The sequence below is a fragment of the Pyxicephalus adspersus genome, chromosome 2 (assembly GCF_032062135.1).
Source record: "Pyxicephalus adspersus chromosome 2, UCB_Pads_2.0, whole genome shotgun sequence".
In the NCBI taxonomy this organism is placed as follows: domain Eukaryota; kingdom Metazoa; phylum Chordata; class Amphibia; order Anura; family Pyxicephalidae; genus Pyxicephalus; species Pyxicephalus adspersus.
In genome coordinates, this window is record NC_092859.1 from 36,017,269 (window position 1) to 36,039,266 (window position 21,998).

At 37.3% G+C, this 21,998-nt stretch overlaps 2 protein-coding genes across 6 annotated transcripts in view; one reads left to right on the plus strand and one right to left on the minus strand.

Annotated features, from left to right (window-relative positions):
- Nucleotides 1-14,775, plus strand: part of ANKS1B (ankyrin repeat and sterile alpha motif domain containing 1B) — an 84,927-nt gene extending 70,152 nt beyond the window's left edge. For all 5 annotated transcript variants that reach the window (XM_072400418.1, XM_072400416.1, XM_072400420.1 and 2 more), the window contains 4 exons: nt 1,373-1,459; nt 9,149-9,286; nt 11,028-11,195; nt 13,197-14,775. In XM_072400418.1, the coding sequence (XP_072256519.1) occupies nt 1,373-1,459; nt 9,149-9,286; nt 11,028-11,195; nt 13,197-13,304 (501 nt within the window). In that variant the 3' untranslated portion in view covers nt 13,305-14,775. The remainder of the gene's footprint in view (nt 1-1,372; nt 1,460-9,148; nt 9,287-11,027; nt 11,196-13,196) is intronic.
- A 2,905-nt stretch (nt 14,776-17,680) lies between these two features.
- LOC140325001 (gastrotropin-like) lies at nt 17,681-20,915 on the minus strand. The gene is made up of 4 exons (XM_072403104.1): nt 20,778-20,915; nt 19,000-19,172; nt 18,344-18,433; nt 17,681-17,799 (listed from the first exon to the last, which is right to left on the minus strand). Exons 1-4 carry the CDS (start codon nt 20,842-20,844, stop codon nt 17,746-17,748), a joined length of 384 nt encoding a protein of 127 aa, XP_072259205.1. The 5' UTR covers nt 20,845-20,915; the 3' UTR covers nt 17,681-17,745.
- Between the last annotated feature and the right edge of the window lie 1,083 nt (nt 20,916-21,998).

Genomic DNA, 21,998 nt, shown 5'->3' on the forward strand with positions numbered 1-21,998 from the left:
AATACAAGATCGCGAGTAAAAACCTGTCGGATAAGCGCGGCTTCGTGCGCGAGCTTTTTCGGTTGTTGAATAGCGCGATCGCGCACGATTCCGGATCGCTAATACGACTGCGCGATCGATAATACGATTTGGCTTGATGAATCAGGGCCATTGAGAGAGGGGTTTGAATAATTTAAAGACTTATGAGCAGTTGTCTTCTGAATATCCATAAACACCAATTACTACACTTGTTACAACATGCCACCCTTCTGTTTCTAAAGCAGAAATATCTGCATGGTAAGTATACAGGTAAAAAATGGGTATTTATTGCCTTTCTTGAGATTACAGCGCTCCACTTGGCCCTCAATTCCTTCAAATATTTTGCTCTCCAGGGGTGATGGTGCCATCTGTGTTCAAGCATCATCCAGGGTCATCTATTTCTTTAAATAAGATGGTGGTTTAAAATGACGCAGATCAGCCTCGTGGTTCAGCTTTTCACCTTGTGACTTGCTGCAAAGTTACAGTGTTGAAGTTTTGGAGGAGAAAAAGACTAATGACTGCTTCCTTCTGCCTGCAGCAGACTAATTACCTTTACAAAACTGGAGCTCAGGGGCTGCCTTTAATGAAACAACTTAAAAAAAAAATTGTGCTTAGTGATAGGTATTCTAAGAATAAACCACGTTGAATCACCTATTATTATATATCTGCTGCCATAGGAAGAATGCCCAGTACTCCTGAGATATCATGAGACACTTTCTCTGAACAACACTATGCAATCTTCTAGGTCTTCAGAGGCCAATCAGATGACAAAAATGTTGTGTGAACCAGGGAAAGTGTCTATGATCTTGTGTAGATGTTAACTTAGTAATCTAATATATAAATATATATATATATATATATATATATATATATATATATATATAGTGAGTAGGTGCGCTGTTTGTTGCAAAATGGATATGCCATGTGCTTTTCTATAATCAAACAAAGGTAGGCTGGGTACACACGCGGAATAATTGTCATTGAAAAGGATCTTTTATGATCCTTTCCAGTGACTAAACGTAAAGAAGGAGAAAATCTTCCAATGAAGACAACTGTTCCAGGCAGGACCGTATTAGAGGGGTATTGACCTTTCCATTCGGTCCCGGGGGGGCGGGGTTCATGTGTTTAAATCTTTGAGACAGGAACATTTCCCAGAAAGTGTTCTGGGGTTTCGATCCTTCCCTACCCGTCTTAAAAAAAAACAAAAAAATAAAAAAGTCACATAACATACCATATCTAAAATGCCATAGCAGGGACTGGTCCCTGGTAGACTGTTATTTGGCCACAGCTGATGTTGTCTTCCTTTGGCATGCAAAAAACAGTGAACATGTTTTTGTGTCTCATTTTTTTCCAGAAGTCAACAGAACAAATGAAGAAGGTCCCAACAATTATCTTAACAGTTTCTTACAAAGGAGTGAAATTCATGGATGCAGCAAATAAGGTAAGATCTCGTTTTTTTGCTTGACCTAGAGAATGCGCTGCCTCGCTATCATATAGATAACAGTGGATAACAAAATGCAACTGGCAGGCAAAGGACATATTGAATACTTAAAGAGGAAGTAAACCCAAAAATACCCTAAAAAAAAGAGAGAAAACAGAGCAGCCGATCCACCAGAAGGTTTCTTCCATCGGGTCCCATGTCGTCACCTTATCTGTCTTGAGCCGGTGCACCAGGGGCTGCCATCTTCTCTGCTTCTGGGTTCTTCTTGCGCCTGTGTCGGGTGACGAAGATTGCGCATGCATGCGATCGGCATTTTACCTTTTGATGAAAGGAGCAGCCAAGAACCTCCTGGGATGCGTGACGTAGGTATCCCGGAAGGCTCTGTGCTCCCATTGATTCATTTAATGGGGGTGGTGCTAAAAAAAAGGTGTTCTATTAACCACCTGGGCGTTTCACTGAAGTCTAGATTTCTGTACCAAAAGCGGTACACTGTTTTTCATGAATTTTTTTTTTTAATTGTAGACCTGTAACTTACAGAAATATGTCCGAACAAGGGTCTAGTAGATATCATGAATATAAAAAAAGTTTGCATACCTATAGACAAAACCACATAAATATATTTTGTATTATTTTGTATTGGATTGGATACAGGACTTTGTATTGAATCCAATACAAAATATCTGAATTTCCCGCTATGACCCCCATCGATGGGCGCACGCACGGACATCATCAGGAATCGCCGAGGGACGCATACGCCAACGCCGGGTATTCTAATTCTTTCCAAACTTCCATGCAGAAAGTGGTAAATTTTTTGCATGTAAATTTATTTTAGATTGTAGGCTATAATTCACCGAATTACTCAATAATTACTTATAATTCAGTGAATTACCGCATAACTCACTGAAATATGTCCAAAATTTTATAAATTTAATAATAATTTTTTTTTTATAAAACATAAAAAAAAAAAATCTTTAAAAAAAATATAGTGTATAATGTAATGTAATGTACAGTAGCTTATATAATATATATATATAATACAATTATATATATATTATATAAAGATTTCTTTGTATTGGACTCAATACAGCTTTTTTGTATTGAGTTCAATGCAAAGGATTTGAATTTCCCGCCCCGCCTCCCGCACCAACGCATGCAGCGACGTCACCAGAAAACCCCGGAGATCGTCACTGCACTCGCCGGGAGAACACAGAAGAGAGAGGACGTGTCCGGAGGAGTTGCGGGGACCGGGTGAGTATTTTCTTACAATTGTAATCCGATTGTCATACAATGTATGACAATCGGATTGCAATACAACGTTTGTTAACCACCTGAAAAAAGTACGGGTTTAACACTTTTTGCAAGTGTTATTACCCCGTACCAAGGTCGGGTTTACCAGCCAGGTGGTTAAAAAAAAAAACAAACAAACCAAATTTTTACTTTAAATAAAAGGGTTGTTTACCCTTTTATGTAAAGTGAAAATTCTGAGTTTAGGTATGCTTTAACTTTCCCGTGGGCAGCAAGTGAAGTCTGCAGTCAAATAAGCACTGCCACTGTCCAATAACTGGGTGTGTAGAAGCATGTCCCTCGCTTTTTAATGTGTTTTCTTCCTACGGTTGCAATGTCACTACGGACCTTTCTGTCCATTACCTTCCACCCACAGATCCCAGAACCAGGTAACCTAAAAATTGCAGGGGTCACTGATCACCTTTAGATCTTTGTTGTCAGTGGATGTACATATTCCCCATATTCAATTGGATGCATTAATTAATAATAATAAACTGTATTTAAAAAGCTTCACCATATTGCTCAGCATTGTACATTAAATACGGGTTGCAAATGACAGGAAGATACAGGAGGCCCATTAAATAGAATTTACAATTTATATTACAATGCATTTGTATTGCATCCAATGCAGGTTGAAACAGGCATTTGTTGCATTTTGGAAGAAAATTTTGAACATAAATGGTAGTAACAGCTTTTATACAAAGTAATATGAAATATTATCAATGAGCAAAATGAATGTTACTTTTTTTTGCAAAAAGATAGACCTCTTCATAGTTTAAGCAGTTTAATTTTTTTAGTTTGTACATTATTTTTTTAAATATATTTCTATTTTGGCGAACTTTTATGCTACTAATAAACACTTATAATGGTGCTCCCAGAAATAAAAAATACCAATTTATATATATTTTGGGATAGCCCAAAGCAACAGGGGGGGTTTCAAACAGGAAACAGGGCCAGCAGGTTAAAAGTGCATCAAGGGTTTTATTCACTAATACTATTTCCACACAAAAACAGGCAAAATAAAACAAACAGCAAAATAAAACCTGGCCACTTGGCCTCTAACTCACTGTTAGATCCCATTACTAACATCTCTAGTGCTTCCTTCTCCCCCTCTTCCCCTTCCCCCTATAGCTGACAGTTACAGTCAGAAAAATGCTGGAATACCAGTGGGAAAATGTTCAAAATGTTCATACCAGTGTTTGAGCTTGTAGAAAAGAAGATGTGGTATCATTTCCTCTAGACAGCACTTTACAAGGCGGTAGGTGTGGTGCAAAACCCTGGACTCCCAGTCTGATTTGTAATTTGCAGTGGATTGTCTAAAAATATTGTTTTCTGTAGTAGTAGGAAAAAATAGAGAATGGTGTTTTTGGCAAATGATCAATTGTATTCATGGTTCATTATCACAACAACAACAAACAGTAGTTATATTCACAAGTCCAGCAAATAGGGGAGGTGTACCCCACTTGTTATAGGCAGGCCCTGCTTGGGCACTAGACAATAGTTTCTATTAGGATTATAATCTTAGTAAATTTTGTTGCATACGTATGTCGATACCCGACGCGTTATTCACTTCTGTAGTTATAGTGCTGACATATAGGACAAGTCTATTCAGAGCATGAGTATTCATTCCCACCAGTCCCGTTGTGTGTGTATTGTACGTTCATACCACACTGGGGCCAGGTTTAGTGAGAAGCCAGTGTTAGAGAAGCAGCCAGATATTTGCTGCAATGTTTTTGTGCTTACATTTTACCATTCTGATATGAAGAGAAAGTAGAGTGACAGAGAGAGGAACTCATCAGTCTTTTGCTTCTCATTTTACTGTCCAATCACAAGCTGGAGTAGGTGCAAAACCTATAAGTGTCACATAAACCCGGCAGAAAAAAAAGGGTTTGCTTCCTTTCCACAAGGGCCTGTCCTGTGAGGCAAATCTGTGTAAATCTCTGGACTGATTAGACAGAGGTTTATTGTCTTCCATTTTTTTGTATTTTATTAGTGTGTTTTGCTGTTTGCCTGGTATTTAGATGTAATGATTCTTTAACAGATACATTACACTGCTCAACAAACATTTTCTTGCCAAACAGATTAAAGTCATTTTAGGTTATGTTTGATGCACAGATTCCAAATATGGTATTGGTTTTGCTAGATTGGCTCTAGTTTTTGAAATAATGACCTCAATAATAACCTTAATGAAACATGAAAGTTAACCAAAACTAGATATACAAAAGTAAAGTTTTGAAATACTCAATGTCAATATATTCTATATTCAGTATATTTACAGAACTAATCACAAAGAAGTCATTGAAAAACTCAGTTTGTATGACTTCCTTTTATGCTGATGATCATGACAAGCAGAATAATGGCTCCAGCAGTAGTGTGCCATCATGCGTCTATCCTATCTGCCCCAATACCTTTCTTCCATCACCTTTATATCTTGATGGAACCTCTCCCCTTGTTCCTCACTGAAATCACCAAGGTTTTCGGTTTGTGTTCTTTATGGTTACCCAAGAAATTCTTGACAACCATGACATAGCTGTACCAGGCAGAAGCTTCAAAATCAGTCATGTAACTTCTGAAATTTGAATTATTTATGAGTTTCCAAATCTGGGGTCCATCAAAGATTCCTGCTTTTAATTTTTCAGTACTCACTCCAGGGAAGAATGTACAAATGTATTCAAAGCAATCACTGTCCTTGTTCAGAGCTCTAACAAATTGCTTCATTAATCCCAACTTTATGTGTAGGGAGGGAGAATGATTTTTTCTTCATCAACCATTGGCTCCTGTTAATGATGTTCGCTGCACCTTTTTTCATGTTTTCCCTTGGAGGCCATGTCACTTTTTTCCAGTGATCCTGCTTTGTTCTACTATCTCACAAGAAGATGAAACATGGGTACTTCGTGTATCCACTTTGCTTTCCAAGTAGGTTCACCATTTTCAAACACATATATACCATTGGTGTTCATGATAGCAAAGCTGTTGTAAAACCATTTTGATATTTTCATATTCCTCTTTAAGTTTTTTTTAGGTCACGTATTTAATCATTGAGCGCTTCTTGGGAGAACTGCTGGTTTGATAAAACACTTCCTTCATATTCATTTCCACTGCTAACTCCTGGATTACACTCCAAACCCCGTATATCCTCCATGTCGGATACAGTAATATCAGGGAGTGTGATGAACACTGGTAAGGGAACATCAGCACCATGGAGCATAGGTTGCCTTGCTGATTCCAAATCAGGGTACTCCCACATAGGTACACCAAATTTCAAACTTTTCAGTTTTACATGTTTCCTCTGATGAAGACACTCTACACAACTTTTGCATACCATATGGGGAGCCCAATCCTTAACATTTGTTGTTGGTAAAATTGTCTATTCCTGTATCACAAGAACTAGAGCCAATTTAAAGAAACTGATGTCATTTCTGAATCCAGCAGACCTGAAATACACTGAATACATTAAAAAATCCTTGGCAAGTGAAAAAAATCTTTTTTTTTGTTGAGCTGTATTATCACAATAAATGCTCATTTTCTGTACACTAGAACAGACCATTTGTAACAGTCCCACATACATTACGTTGCACACAATGCAAGTTCCTGTCTTGCTTCTAAATATTGTTATTTAAAATAAGATAAAAGCAGTACCATAACATCCCCGATCTCCAGTGTGCTTCATTAAACATCAAAACACTGCAGTGGGGCATGTTGCATAGAGGGAATATGAAATAATTTGTCATTGTGTAAATGCTCCACTAAACCACTCAAGGTGAGGGAGCATCACAGCGAGACGACTACAGGCGGAATACAAATGCTTTTTGTACGACAGAGAGTAGGAAACCTGCCTTGTGCTGCAAGCAGGCGGGTGAGTCAGATCCTTGCTGCCTCCAGAGACAAAGATTCACTGCTTCAATTCACCAGAATATTCAACCTTCCAAATGCCATTCATCATTGTTATAACGGAAGTTACAGCAGGACAAAAGGAATGTTATTACCATGTGTAATGCCTCAGTGTGATGAAGCTCACATCCACCAATCAGGTTCCAGCTGTAATCTTTCTGTTGGAAGGTAAGGTGATGAAAGCAAGAACCTGATTGGTTGCTGTTGTCAAATCCTTAACTTTTTTTTAAATAAACCTGCAAGGATGCAAATATGCCACCTACCCTTGCTTACTTGATTTGAGAGTGTAGACTCTGGGGTCATCTTAATTCTTACTGAACAACTTAGTGAGCCACTTCCCCAAAATAGGCAGGAAATAAAAAAAGTAGAAACACTCTACACACATACCTGTTCTGGGGCAGTAACTCATTTAGGGAGTTAGTTCACAAAAGCAGCAGAAAACCCCTTGTTTAAAACATATGTCTTGGCAAAACAAAAAATCACAACGCCTCTTCTGGAATGAAATCACAAGAAATGGTTTCAGCCCTGCCTAGTTGTTTTTACTAATCAAAAAATTCACCTCCCTTTTGCCACAACATAAGTGGGAAGTTATTCCCACTTATTGGAAGGGCTGATAAGACAGCATGTAAGGCTGTTAAGATATGTGAACAGAACACATATCTGCCTGGAGTTCCACTTTACATTTCCTATCATCTAAAGCATAAATATAACTAAAAAGATATAAAAGAACTCATTGTTTTATGATGTTTTATGAATTGGTAGTAAATATTCCAGTTCGGCCAGATCCAAAACCTTCTTGCAAACCACAGCTTTTCTGCTCAGAGCTTTTGTTTTCTTTTTCCAGACATTATTGTATTGATTCAGTCCATGCGTTCCTTTTCCTAGTCATTAATTTGGTGATTTAGGAACCTCTACTTATGACGCAAAACATTATTCCTAAACACACCCACTGTAAGGACACTCCTAATGACCATTGTACATGTTGTGTGCATTCTGATTACAGTGCATTACAGGGGAGCAAGTGGGTTTTCTGTTATAGTCAAAATGCACCATGAGCTGAAAAAGCATTGCAGACTGGGTTTTACTTGTTTCCTGAAATTCTTTTAAAACACTCTTGTGATCAAAGGCCTCCAATCAGCTGAGACGGCAGGTTCCCACGGTCACTGGGCTGTACTTATCAATACAGCCCAGTGACCATGGGAATTGAACTCAGATGAACTCTCAATGGAGAATCTCCATTGAGCGTTCATCTGAGTTCGCCTGCAGTCACAGCTGATTGCAGGAACCCGCGTGTAACAGCCCATGGACTGTGGGAACCTGCACCCTGGGCTTCAATGGAATTTGTGAAATCGGTTCACCGAAATTTTGCGGACCCATCGGAAGTTAGGGGAAATTTTTGCGAGACTCAGAGGCATTCTCGCTCATCCCTAGTGGTCCGAACCATGGTCCCAACATGGTCCCAACCAGTTTGAAGCTTTTTTCTTCACACCACTCGGGTCTTTGCTACAGGGAGTGTGGAGAACTAGGTACTGAAATATATGTCTGGAAATATATGTCTGGTAGATGTGTCCCTTTATAATTGGCTTTTGGGGTAGAGTTTTCAAACTTTTAAGTACGGTGTTTACTTTTGGTTCCTTACAATGAGGGGTTACTTGGGGTAGACAATATATTTATTATTGAAAAATTGTCTAGTACAATAACTGATTCCTATGATAAATTTGCTAAAATATGGGGACCCTGGCTCTAATTTTCTTTATCTAATATGACCATATCTTCCTTGGCAAGACTATGGTAAACAGATTGTTTATTTTGGTTCATTTTTATAGATGTAACCCATGATATGATAAGCTTCATTCGACCAGACATCTTCCTTCCACTGCCCCCCCCCTCCCCCCTTCACACACACACACTTTTCTTTTTTTCTTGTAAACAATACTGTTTGTCCTTATTAACAATTGAGATGGTCAGAATTTATTACTGTATTAGATTATTTTTAAGATTTGGAAAACTATTTTTTACTAGGCTGAGAACCAACTAGAATTTACAGTGTTTATTGTTACTTATTACTGTTAACAACATTTTATTATACTGGTTGTAATACTGTACATTATACTATGTAAGAAGGACGTGTTTTTTTTATTATTACTGTTGCCTATTTCTGATGTTTTTTTTTATGTTCCTTAAAAAATTTCCTAATAAAAAACATTTAAACCAAAAGGTAAAGGGTTGTCAAAGGGATGACATATGCAGACCTATGTATCCTTGGCACTGACTATATTCAGGGCAGTATTAATCTACATATTTCACAATAGAAAGAGGTTAAATAGAAGCAGGTAAAAAGACAAGGAGAAAGAAAAAAGATGAATATGGACAGAATATGTGCACAATGATTGAACACAAGTGGAAAATATTTGATTTATAATATATATAATAATAATAATATAACAGATCATTTACACAGATATATTTTATTCACAGTATCTTATAATCAGTTTTACTTTATTTTGCTTACAGACAATTATCGCTGAACATGAAATCCGCAATATATCATGTGCTGCACAGGACCCAGAAGACCTCTCTACCTTTGCATATATCACAAAAGACTTGAAATCTAATCTCCATTATTGTCACGTGTTCACAGCTTTTGATGTGGTGAGTTGAAGTTTAATGAGTTTACAAATGAATGTACAGTATATATGTGTGTTCTGTATTTTTGTCAGCTACTTAGGATGCTCTGTCATAGACATGACAAGGAAAATATCATAAATTCGTTTATGCATTTCTGCTAGTGATTACCTGAAGTCTACCTTTATATTTAATTATTTTAAAACCAGGCTTTCATATGGAGGGTTTTTGTATTTTTGGGGGAGAAGAGTATGTATTTAAATGGTGCCAGTGTGGTGATGTTCTCTTATAATCCAAGGAATAGGTAGGAGGTGGGGCAGTGGCACCAAAATTACAGGCTCTGTAACACTTAAACCTGTTTACACATATAGCACAGCAGAGTGGTGGGGTTTACAATATTATGGACATCATTTTAAGAAACTTTAGTCACTTGTTTTTCATCTCCTTGTGAATGACATGGAGGCATCAACAGCTGACCTCTTCCCTTTTCTTGCCTGGATGCCATGTTTTTTTGATATTTTCTTACTATTTCAATGGTTTAATTGCCAGGAAAATGTTTACCTATTCCATCCTTAATCTGAATACATTTTTAAACCCAAGAACCTAGGACATACTAAAGCCAAAGACAGCCGTGTAACTAGTAATTTGGTAAGACTGTCATCAACACCGTCAATACTTTTTACAACAAATTACTTTAAAGGAACCCTGTTGTGTAGGAATCATATAGCCTGCCATTGTTAATTCCAACTTTTGAAAATGCTTGTTCTGTTCCCTGAATGCAATGCTGATGCTTTTGCTTCAGTTATCTTGCAACAAGTTTAAAATAAGGAATGCTGACAGTCTTCTGACTACAGCATGCTTGTTTTGAGTCTGTCCGACTCAAAAGTACTAAGTTTGGAAATAAACTCCCACTTCCTTAGTCCAAAATACCCTGAACCCCGTTTTCTCAGTTATTAGATACACTTTGATTTGTACCTTGATTGGCTTTTTTTCCACAGTCCGCAATACCCCTGCTTCCACCCCAGTTGGTACCATATGTCCCCTTCAATTTACAATCCTTCTTTGTTTCCTTATCTTGGTAATGATGTCATAATGTTTACCTGTTTTGTTGCCAGTCACATGGGCATGTAGAAGATGGGTACAACAGGGACTTAAATGCTGTGTATATATGACAATGCCATTACAACAAAGCAAATGTATGGCTATGATGTGGCCAATAACCCTGATAGCTCAATAACAGGAATGTTTTGGGCACTTTTTAGAGTGAACAATATGCATATGCATTACACACTTAAAGGTTATGGAAACCTAAATTGGTTAAATTGCTTACACTGTATGTACACCAAAGGATACCAATTGGTGGCTACATTTGTTTTCTATTTCCAGACAATTATAGAAAACTACCTGATACTCTTCCCATAATTCTCTTACTATCAGGATCACCATGGAATATAAAGGGAAAAAATGCTAATAAAAGAAATCTAATACAGCCCCAAATCTGCAGGATATTACAATTTTTGTTTGTCTTTGTTTCTTGAAAAGCCAGCTATGGCAGCCTTCATACTTTTCTCATGACAGTGGTACTTTAAAGCTCATTGGTTAAAAAGTTTAGGACTTTTTTTGGAGATCTTTTCTTATTTTTTGAAATAGCACAGTGGTCACCATCCAGAAAGACAGCTGCATAGAAACTCCCTTGAAAAGAATGCATGTGCCTTAAGATAAGATTTTGGAATAAATAATAACTATTTTTATTTTTCCTTCAATGCAGAATTTAGCCTATGAGATTATCTTGACATTAGGACAAGCATTTGAAGTTGCTTATCAGCTCGCACTACAGGCCAGAAAAGGCGGACATTCCTCAACACTTCCAGAGAGCTTTGACAGCAAGCCTACCAAACCTATTCCAAAACCTCGAGTCAGTATCCGAAAGGCAACGGTAAGTAACAGCATTCACAGATCAGAATGAAAGGATTAAAAAATGAGTCTACTCAAATCTGATATGTTAGTCATTGGTGGAACTTGGTAAACTAGCTTGGCCCAGCCCTGGCTTTTTCTATGAAGTGAATTCTTCAAAATTGAGATCTTCTTTCTTCAACTCATAACTCTCTTTCGGTTCACCTGAGAGTTTTCAGTGTTCTGCCCACCTTTCCCTCTAAACTGGTATTTCAGTTTTTTGCTACATCCCAGGTATAACCAAATGTCAATTTTACCTCTTTATAACCAGAAGCCATTAAATCCAAAATGGCTAGACCAAATTTACCAGCATGAGTATGTGTTGGCTAACTTGACAATATGACCAATTGGCCAATCTAAAAAAGAACATTTGAGGCTGTTTATTTGATACACGCTTTAAATAAATACTACATTCATTTTTTTTTATAAAAGCTGACAAATGTGAAAGACAATATTAAAATATAAGTTGTATATTTATAGTAATAGTTACATTTGACTTGTTCTTGAAATGTTAAAGACATTTCACAGCTTTCTAAGCTACTTCAATATTTCCACCAGTGTAAGAAATAACCCAGCATTTATATCCACACAGTATAAATGCCCTAACCCAATTCCCATAGAATTTTACACAGTAGATATTGATCGTCCACAAACTAGGAGGGGTGAAAATTGTTGAACTACCTTGTTCTAGTTACAGAATCCCATCCTTGGTGCCAGGAAGTCTGCATAGGTGTTGAACTTTTGAACTACATGGCCAAATTCTTTTGAAAATATCAGGCTAGAGATGTTAGATTGGTTTTATAGGTGGAAGACAGATGGATTCAAACTCCCACCCCTGTTCGGAGATGTTTGTTCAGATTCGTAGATGGCCTCTTTCACATCTCTTGTCAATCATTTTTCCTCTCTGTCCAAAATGTGCAGCTCATTGTCCTGGAAAGAATATAGATGTATAAAAACTGCTGAATCCTGTCCTGTAGCATTTGCGCCCTTATGTTAGTCCATTTGTTTTGTTTTTTGTCTTCCCAATGTACAGGCATTTGCATTCCTCCTTACACTGCACTTCATATACAAATCCTCTACACTTTTCCTACATTGGTAGGACTGATGAGGCACCTTGGAAGGCTGCAAAACAAGAACAAGTCCAGTTGAATGTCACTAACTACCACCACTGTACAATGACCAGAATAAATTTGAAAAATCCCAGATATAAATTGTATTTTCTATTTTACACATAACAAGTTTTCTTTTATATTTTTATCCACTGTTTTCCTGCAGCTTCAGCTGTCACTGTGGCATATTGACAGCAGAAGCTGTCAGGTTTGCATGTAAACAAATCTCGCACAAACACCATCATTGGTGTTTTTATATGATGAGGAACTACACTAATTGGTTCTTAATCATTTTAAACCAGCAGCTGGTAAAACAGAACTAAAACCTGCTATACCCACCTGTCCCTGTTTTGTCATAGAGCGCTGCCATCCTCTTCCTTCTTCTCTACTTTCTTGCAACCTTGGGCCATTTTGATTTGCCCAGGATAACGTAATTCGCATGTGGATGTGCGGGGATTCGTTCAGTTCAGGAAAGAAGGATGTGCTTATCCTGGCAGCCAGCCCTGAACTGAGCATGCACAGCTCTGTGATTTTGACAGTCAAGAGAACAATCAGGCAGGTAAGAATGCTTATTGTAGAAGGGACATCTCCTGTTCCTCTCTGCAGTAAAGCTCTGCCTTGTCCCAGTATAAATTACTTAGGTTCCCCTTTAAAAAAAGAGGTCTTAGAAACCAGAATCATATACAAATGGTCCTAGTTCTAAAATAAAGCCACACTTGAGAAAGATAATCTACAGATTGTGGCCATCAAGGGGATTGAGAATTTAACCAATCAAAGCTTGTAGGTTTATCAGCTTCAGTGGTCTTTAATTTTAACAGGTGAATACATGAGTCCCATATTGTACTAATAATCATATTCTCCTATTCCTTCAACAGATAGATCAACCAGATCAAAAGACTCTTACTAATCTGCCTTGGATTGTTGAACCGGGTCAAGAAACGAAACGGGGGATCAGCACCAAGTATGAGACCACCATCTTCTAATATCAGCTGGTCCCCTATTCTCGGTGTGCCTTCGTACACTTGCCCATGTTTAAACGTGGAAATGGCAGCCTGCTCTCAAATGCAGAATAACAAGCCTTTGACGCAGACTGTGCGGCAACAAGAAACAGCATTATTCTACCAACACTAACAAAACTCAACATACTGCCAAGAAAAGGAATCTTATATTTTTTGATGATTTTTTTCTCTTGTATTCTCAATCACAGTGTTTCTTTATTTTATTTTTATTTGTTTAACCTCTGGATTTACTGGGAAAAAAATGAATTCTTCATGTAAATTTTGTTATAATAATTTCATTTCGCAATTGGTTTGTGGCAGTGATATCATTCTACAGCCTCCTGAAGCAGCATTTGGACTTAGCCTTGTAATTAAGTATTACAGAAAAAAGTTTAATAAAAGGTGAAAAAGTAATAATCTTACAGAACTTTAAACCTGCCAAGAAATCGATTCATTTTTATGCACAAGTGCATCTTTCTATCTACATATTGTATGTGATTTAATTACGGAAATAGTACTCAGCGTTTCGAAAAAGGAACTGGGTTTGCAACAATGTAAAGAGTTCTTTGTATAATATTTTATAGGCTATTGAAATTGAAGCCTTGTTACTAAATTGTAAAAAAAAATTATATTAATGTATCCATAAAGAATAAGATATTGTCAGTAAAATGACGCAAAAAAGATATTTGATTTCATATTCTGTTGTTTTTATTACACATACTTATAATGTATATAAAAGCATTTTTTACATTTGGATTGAATAGCGAATAATTTGACCATTGGTCAAGTTTTTATTGCTGCCTATGTCCCCTGGGGAGATTCATTCCTCAGTTTGTCCTTCTGACCTTTGTCACAGAGTTAGAAGTAATCCAAAATTTTAGAGTTGCCATCAGAGCAAGAAAATTCTGCAAGGGGGACTACTGTTCCTATATTACATTTTAAATGCATATGTAAGATCCCATAGATTAATAATTTCATACATGTTTGCAATTTTTCTATTTTTAATTTATGGAATACATTGCACATACAGCAAAATGACTGTTGATGTGCCAGATATATTGTGTATGTCTACCTTCTTTGAATGACAATACAGCTCTGATTTCCTAAGCAGGTGGTGTCAGCCCAGCCTATTTCATTTCTAATGGATTACAAGGTGCTCAGACCTCTCCCTATCTACATAACTGCTTGTGCACAGGAAGTTACCATCAGATTAAATTTCTTGCAAAAACAAAAGGTATTTTTAGCACTTACTTACCAGATGTAACAGAATACTTTTGAATATATACGTTGTAGACCAATAAGCTTTAGTTTCATTTTGTAAATGCTGGGCAAGAAATAAAGAAAAATCTGTGACATTGGTACAAAGAAATAACATGAAATAGGTAGTAATTGTTCCTTATTTCCTTATTGTATGCAAAACATAACAAAAACAATTAAAATTTGAGTTTTACATTCACTGAAATACAATATGTTCACAATTGATGATGCTTTTGTTGGCTGTGGTTGTGTAGTTTGTTACTGTTCTTTTGAATGTATTGTGTGTAAGTATAATGTATATATATATATATATATATATATATATATATATATATGTTTGCAGTATTTGGGGGATTATATTTAACAAGACAAAGGAGAAGAAATTTAAGAAAGAACTCCAGTGTTATTAAAATATACCACAGCCAATTTTTTTTTAATTTACTTCTGGACACAATAAGGGAGATTGCAACCTGTATCAGCATTTAATTCTTGCTTGAGTTTTCATTGTGGAGACTACCTGTCATAGTGACCACCCAGGAAATGAAGGGAGATTTCCCCCATGGGCACAGACATAGCAATAAAAGCTAAACAGGGATGATAACCCTTAAACGCTTTATCAAAGCAAAATTAAAAAATAATGTATGGAGTTGTGCTAAAAAACTGAACTGTCAGTGAGTTTATAATGTGAACAGTGTTGCTGATTAGCCATTGTTGTGTGATTAGCCACAATATCACAGGTGTGATCACCTGCTATGTAGTGTGTTCCTCTAGCTCAGGCATCGGCAAACTACATCCCATTGGGCTTTTTAATCTGGCCTGTTAAATATTAGTACCGAATTGTCCACTTGCAAAAAAGATGACCAACAACACCGTTCCTGCTGAAATTGAATGAATTCAAAGTTTTCTTTTACTTTAAGGTAATGGCTTTTGCACATAATTTATATCAGTTTATACAACACTCTCCACCCATCTGATACTGGCTGGTCTGTCAAATTTTAAAACTCATTGTGGGCTTTAAGCCAAAAAGTTTGCCCACCTCTACTCAAACTCCATGGGACGGTCGGCAGACTCGAAGTGTCTACATCTTCTGCAATTGTTCAGTGTTAACCATCCCGATGGTACTTGTAACCCAGAGAAAGAATAAAGGTTCCATTTAATAAAAGCAGAGGTGACAAGTACAGCAGGTGAATATTATTAAAAATAACTCTTAATTTGCCAAAAAATTAAGCAAATACCTCTTAGAGGATTCCAATCCTATTGGTTTGCAACTCTCAACTCTGCAGGAGTGGCTGAATATTCCCAGCTTTACCTTGGCTGTGGTATAACTGAATACTCTGGCTTGCACAACTTTAGACAGGAGTAGTTTATTGTATACTCAATAGTAGGAGAGAGGAATAGGACAACAGCATTTCTGACAATTGCAGTTCAAATCCAGAATATTGGGTATTCCAAATCACAGGTCATCTTACTCCTGATAATAAAATCTAAATTTATATTAGGGGATAGGAGATTTAGGAGAGTGGGTCTCCCCTTCAACATCACAGAGCCATGCTAAATACCTGCGAGTCACAAAGCTCATTCCCGAGAGTCACTTCAACCTCAATTCCTTCCACCTTAAAGGGCCCTACAGGATGCTACGACAATTCAGCCAGCACTGCAGGGAAATCTTGTATTACCTGGTTATTGCAACTACTTTGCTTGAAGTTAAAATGGACTTAAATGGTGATGTTATCCACCTGAAATACTTCATGAATAGTATAAGCAACACAAAGAAGTTGATGTAGTTGCTTGTGCAAAAAATGAATGATTCTTTGCCCATCGTGTAATATGGAGTGCCAGTATAATAATGGCAGCTTGGCAAACCTTTTTGACTTTTACAACCCAGTGAAGTAACACTGTATTTGTTCTATCCTCAAATATATTCATTCTTTTGTATTAGAAGGCTACTTTCCCTCAACTGGTGTCACTAGCTTCGCCAGCAAGGTGGCATGGTAATGATTATAATATATGGTCATTGATATTATGGTGTCCTACAGCAGAGCAAAACTCAATCCTAGGGCAGCTCGGCCACATTTATAAAGCAGCGGGCAGATGTTAATGTGCATAATTGGGAATAGAAGAGACCATTTCCAGTAAAGACGAGCCGAGCAGGAGCCATAGGATTACATCTCCCATCAATTTGTATTTTTAATATAGCAATGAATTTACTAATGCAGGAATCTGCTGTAATTATATAATTAAATTCAGAATTATATATACAGTGACCTGCAAAATGTCTTCGGAGCCGAATTATTATTTGTGGAACTCTTAATTGTTATGTAATCATACACTCATAATCTTTAAAAGTAAAACCCCCAACTTATTCCAGTTTTGTATAATAAAAGAAAGGATTACAGCTCACTTTGCATGTCGCCTCTGACAAAAAACTTTTCCACCAGGTGACTTTTTAAGTTTTTGAGTTTTAGTAATTTGTGTTTAGTTCTTTTTCAATCAATTAGTCCAGTACACATTTTGTTTAACAGTACCAAGATCTAATGAAGAACAACTAATTGAACCTCTTCAACTCATTGGTTTTATGGAGAGTTCTGAATAAAAATAAGTCTGGACTTCATACATGCTGCTGATGTCTAAGCCCTTCTTTAGGAAACCACCACTACCAGGACAGCTGTCTACAGTAATAATTCACTCCGTACTGCTCTAGGCCCTTTTCACATCTGCTAACACACCGTATAGTAATGAGTGTAACCCACGTTGGGGCCCTGAAGTGCCATCCATTCTGAATTCTGAATGGCATCCCAACACCCTGTGACCGGTGGCACATCACACTCTGGTGCACAGTAACGCATGTACTGTGTATTGGTGGGAATGAAAGAATATTGGCCATGCAGGACTTTTTATTATTTGCTATGCAGTAGACAGCCCATTCAAATATCGTCAGCACACAATACAACGCATATCTAAGACCTAAGACCCCATACTGCTTTAAGAGATGCAGCTTTGGAGAACTTTTCCCAAAGTTTCACATTGATGTAATGGACAAACCCACAAGTATGAAGGAGCCCTCATGGATTATTGTCTTTCCAAATAAAAGCATGAGCCAGTGATTATGAAATATAAGTTTATTTGTTTCTAAAGAACCTGCACTGGTATCCATCAAGAGTTTTCTGCTTTATGCCACCTTCTTGCTGGTCCGAGTAAATGTGACTCCTCCGGCTATTGAGGTCTGCAAGATAAAAAAGGAAGGAAATATAAGGCCGGAATCACTTATAATTTTGATATATATTATGTATATATTAGGTATATATTTTTAAAGTAAACCCCTTAAGCTGAACAAATTTAACTGGAACAGGACATATTATTAAAAAAAAACATACATTATCTTTAAACAGAAGTTGCCCAGTTCTTTCTCAGCTCCCCCTTCACCCCTCTCCCTACAGTCACTCAGCAGCTCAGCTCCCCCTTCACCCCTCTCCCTAGAGTCACTCAGCAGCTCAGCTTCCCTTCCAGCATTTAGAATTAAAAAATGAAAAACATCTAAATTTTTTGAACATAAATTGATCCACAGTCTTGCAGCTACGGAGTTGTGTACATCTGGCACAGGAATATAAATTTTTTTCTTTAATTGGCCATTCTCACTAACCAAAGAAATTGAATATGATCCTTCTGGGAATTTAATGGTTTTTAAAATGTAAATGTCTATTTAAAGAAGTATCCGTTGTGCTTCACATAGACAGTAATAGAAAAAAGAATCTAACATCTTGTCTTACCTCCACGAGTTTTCCACCAACAATTTCTGAAGTGTGATTGTATTTAGGGAAATCCACAACCAGTTTTCCACCCTCCAGTCGGACAGTTGCCTGCAATGTAACATTATTGTTAAAGTGTATTTACTTTATTTTTATCTAATCCTACCAGTAACTCAATTTCTTTCCAAAGATGACCACTCTCACCTATTGTACTGTATCTATAAGAAGGGTTGTACCAGTTAACAGTGCTTGAGAAAACTCTGCACAGCACACAAGTCTGTCCTGGATTTCTGGCAGAATTACCTAGTACTATTCTGAACTTATCTGGCAAATATAAAAAAAAAATACATTCTTATGTTTTTTTCAACAGATCAAAGGGTAACAAATAACAGGAGGTCATTGTTAGGGCTGACAATGCTGTGAGCATATTACTGCTACATTTAAAAGTTATTTATATACTTTGTGGTGGCTCAGTGGTTAGCACTCAAATCTCGGCCAGGACACTATCTGCACGGAGTTTGCAGGTTTTCCCCTGCAAACAGATATTTTCCTGTGTAATATTAATAATACTGAGGAATACATCTAAATAAAAGTTGTATTGCCTGGGGTTCAGCTTTAAGTTCATGTGTCATTCACCAACAGGTTTTGGATTAGATTAGAGTAATAGGATTCCCCACCTTGAACTTCTTGCCACCCATGGTCTGCATCTCAGATTCTTGGCCCACAGTGAAGTTGTTAGTCAGGGTGAAACCTGGATAGATTTGTGTCCAGGTGAAGTCATTACCCTTCTGGACTACCTCTGTGGTATAATTAAAGCTTCTTCCTTTCTCGATTTGTTCATCAGGGATGCCTAGACAAAAAATGAATTTCATTACATTGTTTAAAATTACTATTTAAAACACTAGAAGGAATCAATACACTATTGCAAAGCATTAATGGAGCACTAAGGAGCCACCAATGTTTACTGAATGCTGCCTTTAGTTTATTATATGATGATCCCCATTGTATGTGCCTACTATGGTGATTAGATCATTTCATTATGCAATAGCTTTTAGTCTTGGCTAATAGGACACTACTGGCTTGAGGAACCAGTCATCAGAACTGTGGAGTAGGGTAGTAGGGTAGATATTCCTCTCTATTATGCCCCCTGGAAAAATTTAATATACAGTCATATTGGGTCTGATTTATTAAAGCTCTCCAAAACTGGAGAAGATGGACTATCATAGGTGAACCTGTGTGACAATATAACTACAGCATACATGTGTAAGATTTACATGGAAGTACAAACCTTGGTTTCATGGAGGAGGGTACACTAGAGGGTAATTGTGCAATTGCATGTATAGCTGGATGTATATGCTAACAAAGTCCAAACAATGGCATTACCATTGTGATGAAGTGCCCTACCTATAGGGATTTGTGCTACATTAGAATGAATGTTGGCTTCTTAGTTCTGGTCAAAAGGGAGTAAAGGCAGGATGGACTCTTTATGTTCTCTGCACACAGGGAGTAAACTGCTAAGTGTTTCAAATAAATTAGTTTACTTGTTTTGGGTTAGATATTTTTTAATACTTAAATATCTCTTTTCTTTATAACATTTAATAACATAAACATAAAATCCAATAGAAAGAGTTATCATTGATTGCAATGTCATATACAGTTTCCATGAGTTCCAAAACTTCTCCAAAGATAAGGCCAGGTTTTGGGCATCCTTTTAGCACCATACTTTTCTAAGGAAAAGTCAGTGTCAAACATAATTGGGTCATACATCTTTTATGAGAAAGCCTGCATTTTTACAGTTATTTAAGATTGAAGTTCATAAGCCTGTTGAGAGGTTCCCTTTTGATCTCAGAAAAGCACAACACCATACAAATGACAATCAGTAACACTCACCATTCGGGCATTGGGCCTGATTTATTATAGCTCTCCAGGGCTGGGGAGAATACACTTTTATCAGTGAAGGTGAATGATCCAACAAGCCTGAAAATGAATCTGATCCAGGACTGAAAACATTTGCTAACAAATAGCAAATTACTTTTAATTCCACGTGTGTTGGATCAACCAGATTCACTGATGAAAGTATAACCTCTCCAACCTTGGTGAGCTTTAAAAAATCAGCCCTATTGACTCCAATGTTTTCTCTTCTGCAGAGCTATGGCCAATAATGGTATCTGACATTTCAGGGTGAGCTCCCAGGGGCTTTCAGTAATGACAAAGCAGCCAATGTGTGGGAGCAGGGGAGAGAAACTAATCCATTACTCCTGGAAATGTGTCAGATAAAGATGTTTTTTATACTATAGCTTCATAGCTTTACAAAAACTCAAGGATAGGAGTCACCATCTAATGGGCCAATATGTATTACTAATCTTCTTTCTCAAGGAACTCGTTGTTCATTATACTTTTTTTCTAGTGACAGGGTCACTCTAAGTAGAAGCAGATAGATATTTGTAATACTCACCAATAACTTTCATGAAGTCATCGTAGTTCTGCTGGGATTCTACTTCATATTTTCCAGTGAAGGCCATGATGATGTTGCTGCTGTGCAGAGAGAGATGAGAGCCTGTGTAATGTTTTAGGAGGAAGTACACATAGGCTGTCGGCTTCCATTTTTATAGCCCACACTTGGAGACACCTCCCAGCAAGTTATCTCAGAAAGATCTGCTTATATCTACAGCATCTTCTGATAAGCTGGTGTTTTTGACCTGCAGGTAAAACCAAGTTGAGCTAGTCATAAAGTAATAAAAAAAAGTGTGGATTATTTTCTCCTCATTGCACTTTATACTTTTATCAGTATCACTTAGAGGATTTGTAATACTAGAATTATTGGATCTATGGATATCAGGGTTCCATTCTGATACAGGAAAACTTTTTTTCTTTTTGTGACCCCTGTCATCATCATTGTAATGTCTTTATTTGTTGGAAGATTCCTTCAATTTTAGGCATTTAGTTTTAATTAACTGCCTTAGGCTGGTAGACTTAATTGCATGGTGCCATGTCTGCATATATACAAATGAGGTTGATTTACAAAAGGCCTAAAGGATGTCCACAAAGTAACACCAAGAGGTTCCCCATATTAAATCCCCTTGCAAGTGATATTACACCTAGATTGCTAAACGAAATGAAGCTTTGCTGACTTCACGCCTACATTCATGTGCAAAAAAAGTGACTTTCTTTAGTTTTCCCTGCAAATAGAGTATTTTTTTTCTACAAAGTGAGCTATCACAACATTCATTATGCTAAATGGACTATTCCTTGCATGCTGAAGATTCACCCTGGTAAGTGAAAAGTCTAAATCACCCCCAGTGTTTTTAGGAAACACAATGAGAAATATGGGGGTTATAATTGCTGACTTCCCAGAAATGTTGGTGAGCATGCTGACCCTCTATCACAGCCATTCCCAACCAGGTTTTAGTAAACTCTGGCTAGGGGTTCCTTGAACCCTGGCTGATTGATCACCTATATGATAATGCTCTCAGATGCGGGGTCAGCACTACTTACTGGAGCCAGCTGTATATTTCTATTGACGTCTTTAGGTGGTATTCTAGCCACCACTTAAGGTGGTCTTTCTTTCCACTGGCGACCAATTTAGGAGGCTTTTTCCTCATTGACTCCCAATATATTGGTTTTACCAGCGGTTTCTGGAGACCTGCAAAGAATTTCAAAGGTTCCTCAGGGGTAA

Excerpts from the sequence above, each read along its gene's own strand:
- LOC140325001 (XM_072403104.1), bottom strand. The coding sequence starts at position 20,844 with ATGGCCTTCACTGGAAAATATGAAGTAGAATCCCAGCAGAACTACGAT. Across the intron at positions 19,173-20,777 it reads TGACTTCATGAAAGTTATTG|GCATCCCTGATGAACAAATC; the intron begins GTGAGTATTACA and ends TTTTTTGTCTAG. Across the intron at positions 18,434-18,999 it reads TGGGTGGCAAGAAGTTCAAG|GCAACTGTCCGACTGGAGGG; the intron begins GTGGGGAATCCT and ends GTTACATTGCAG.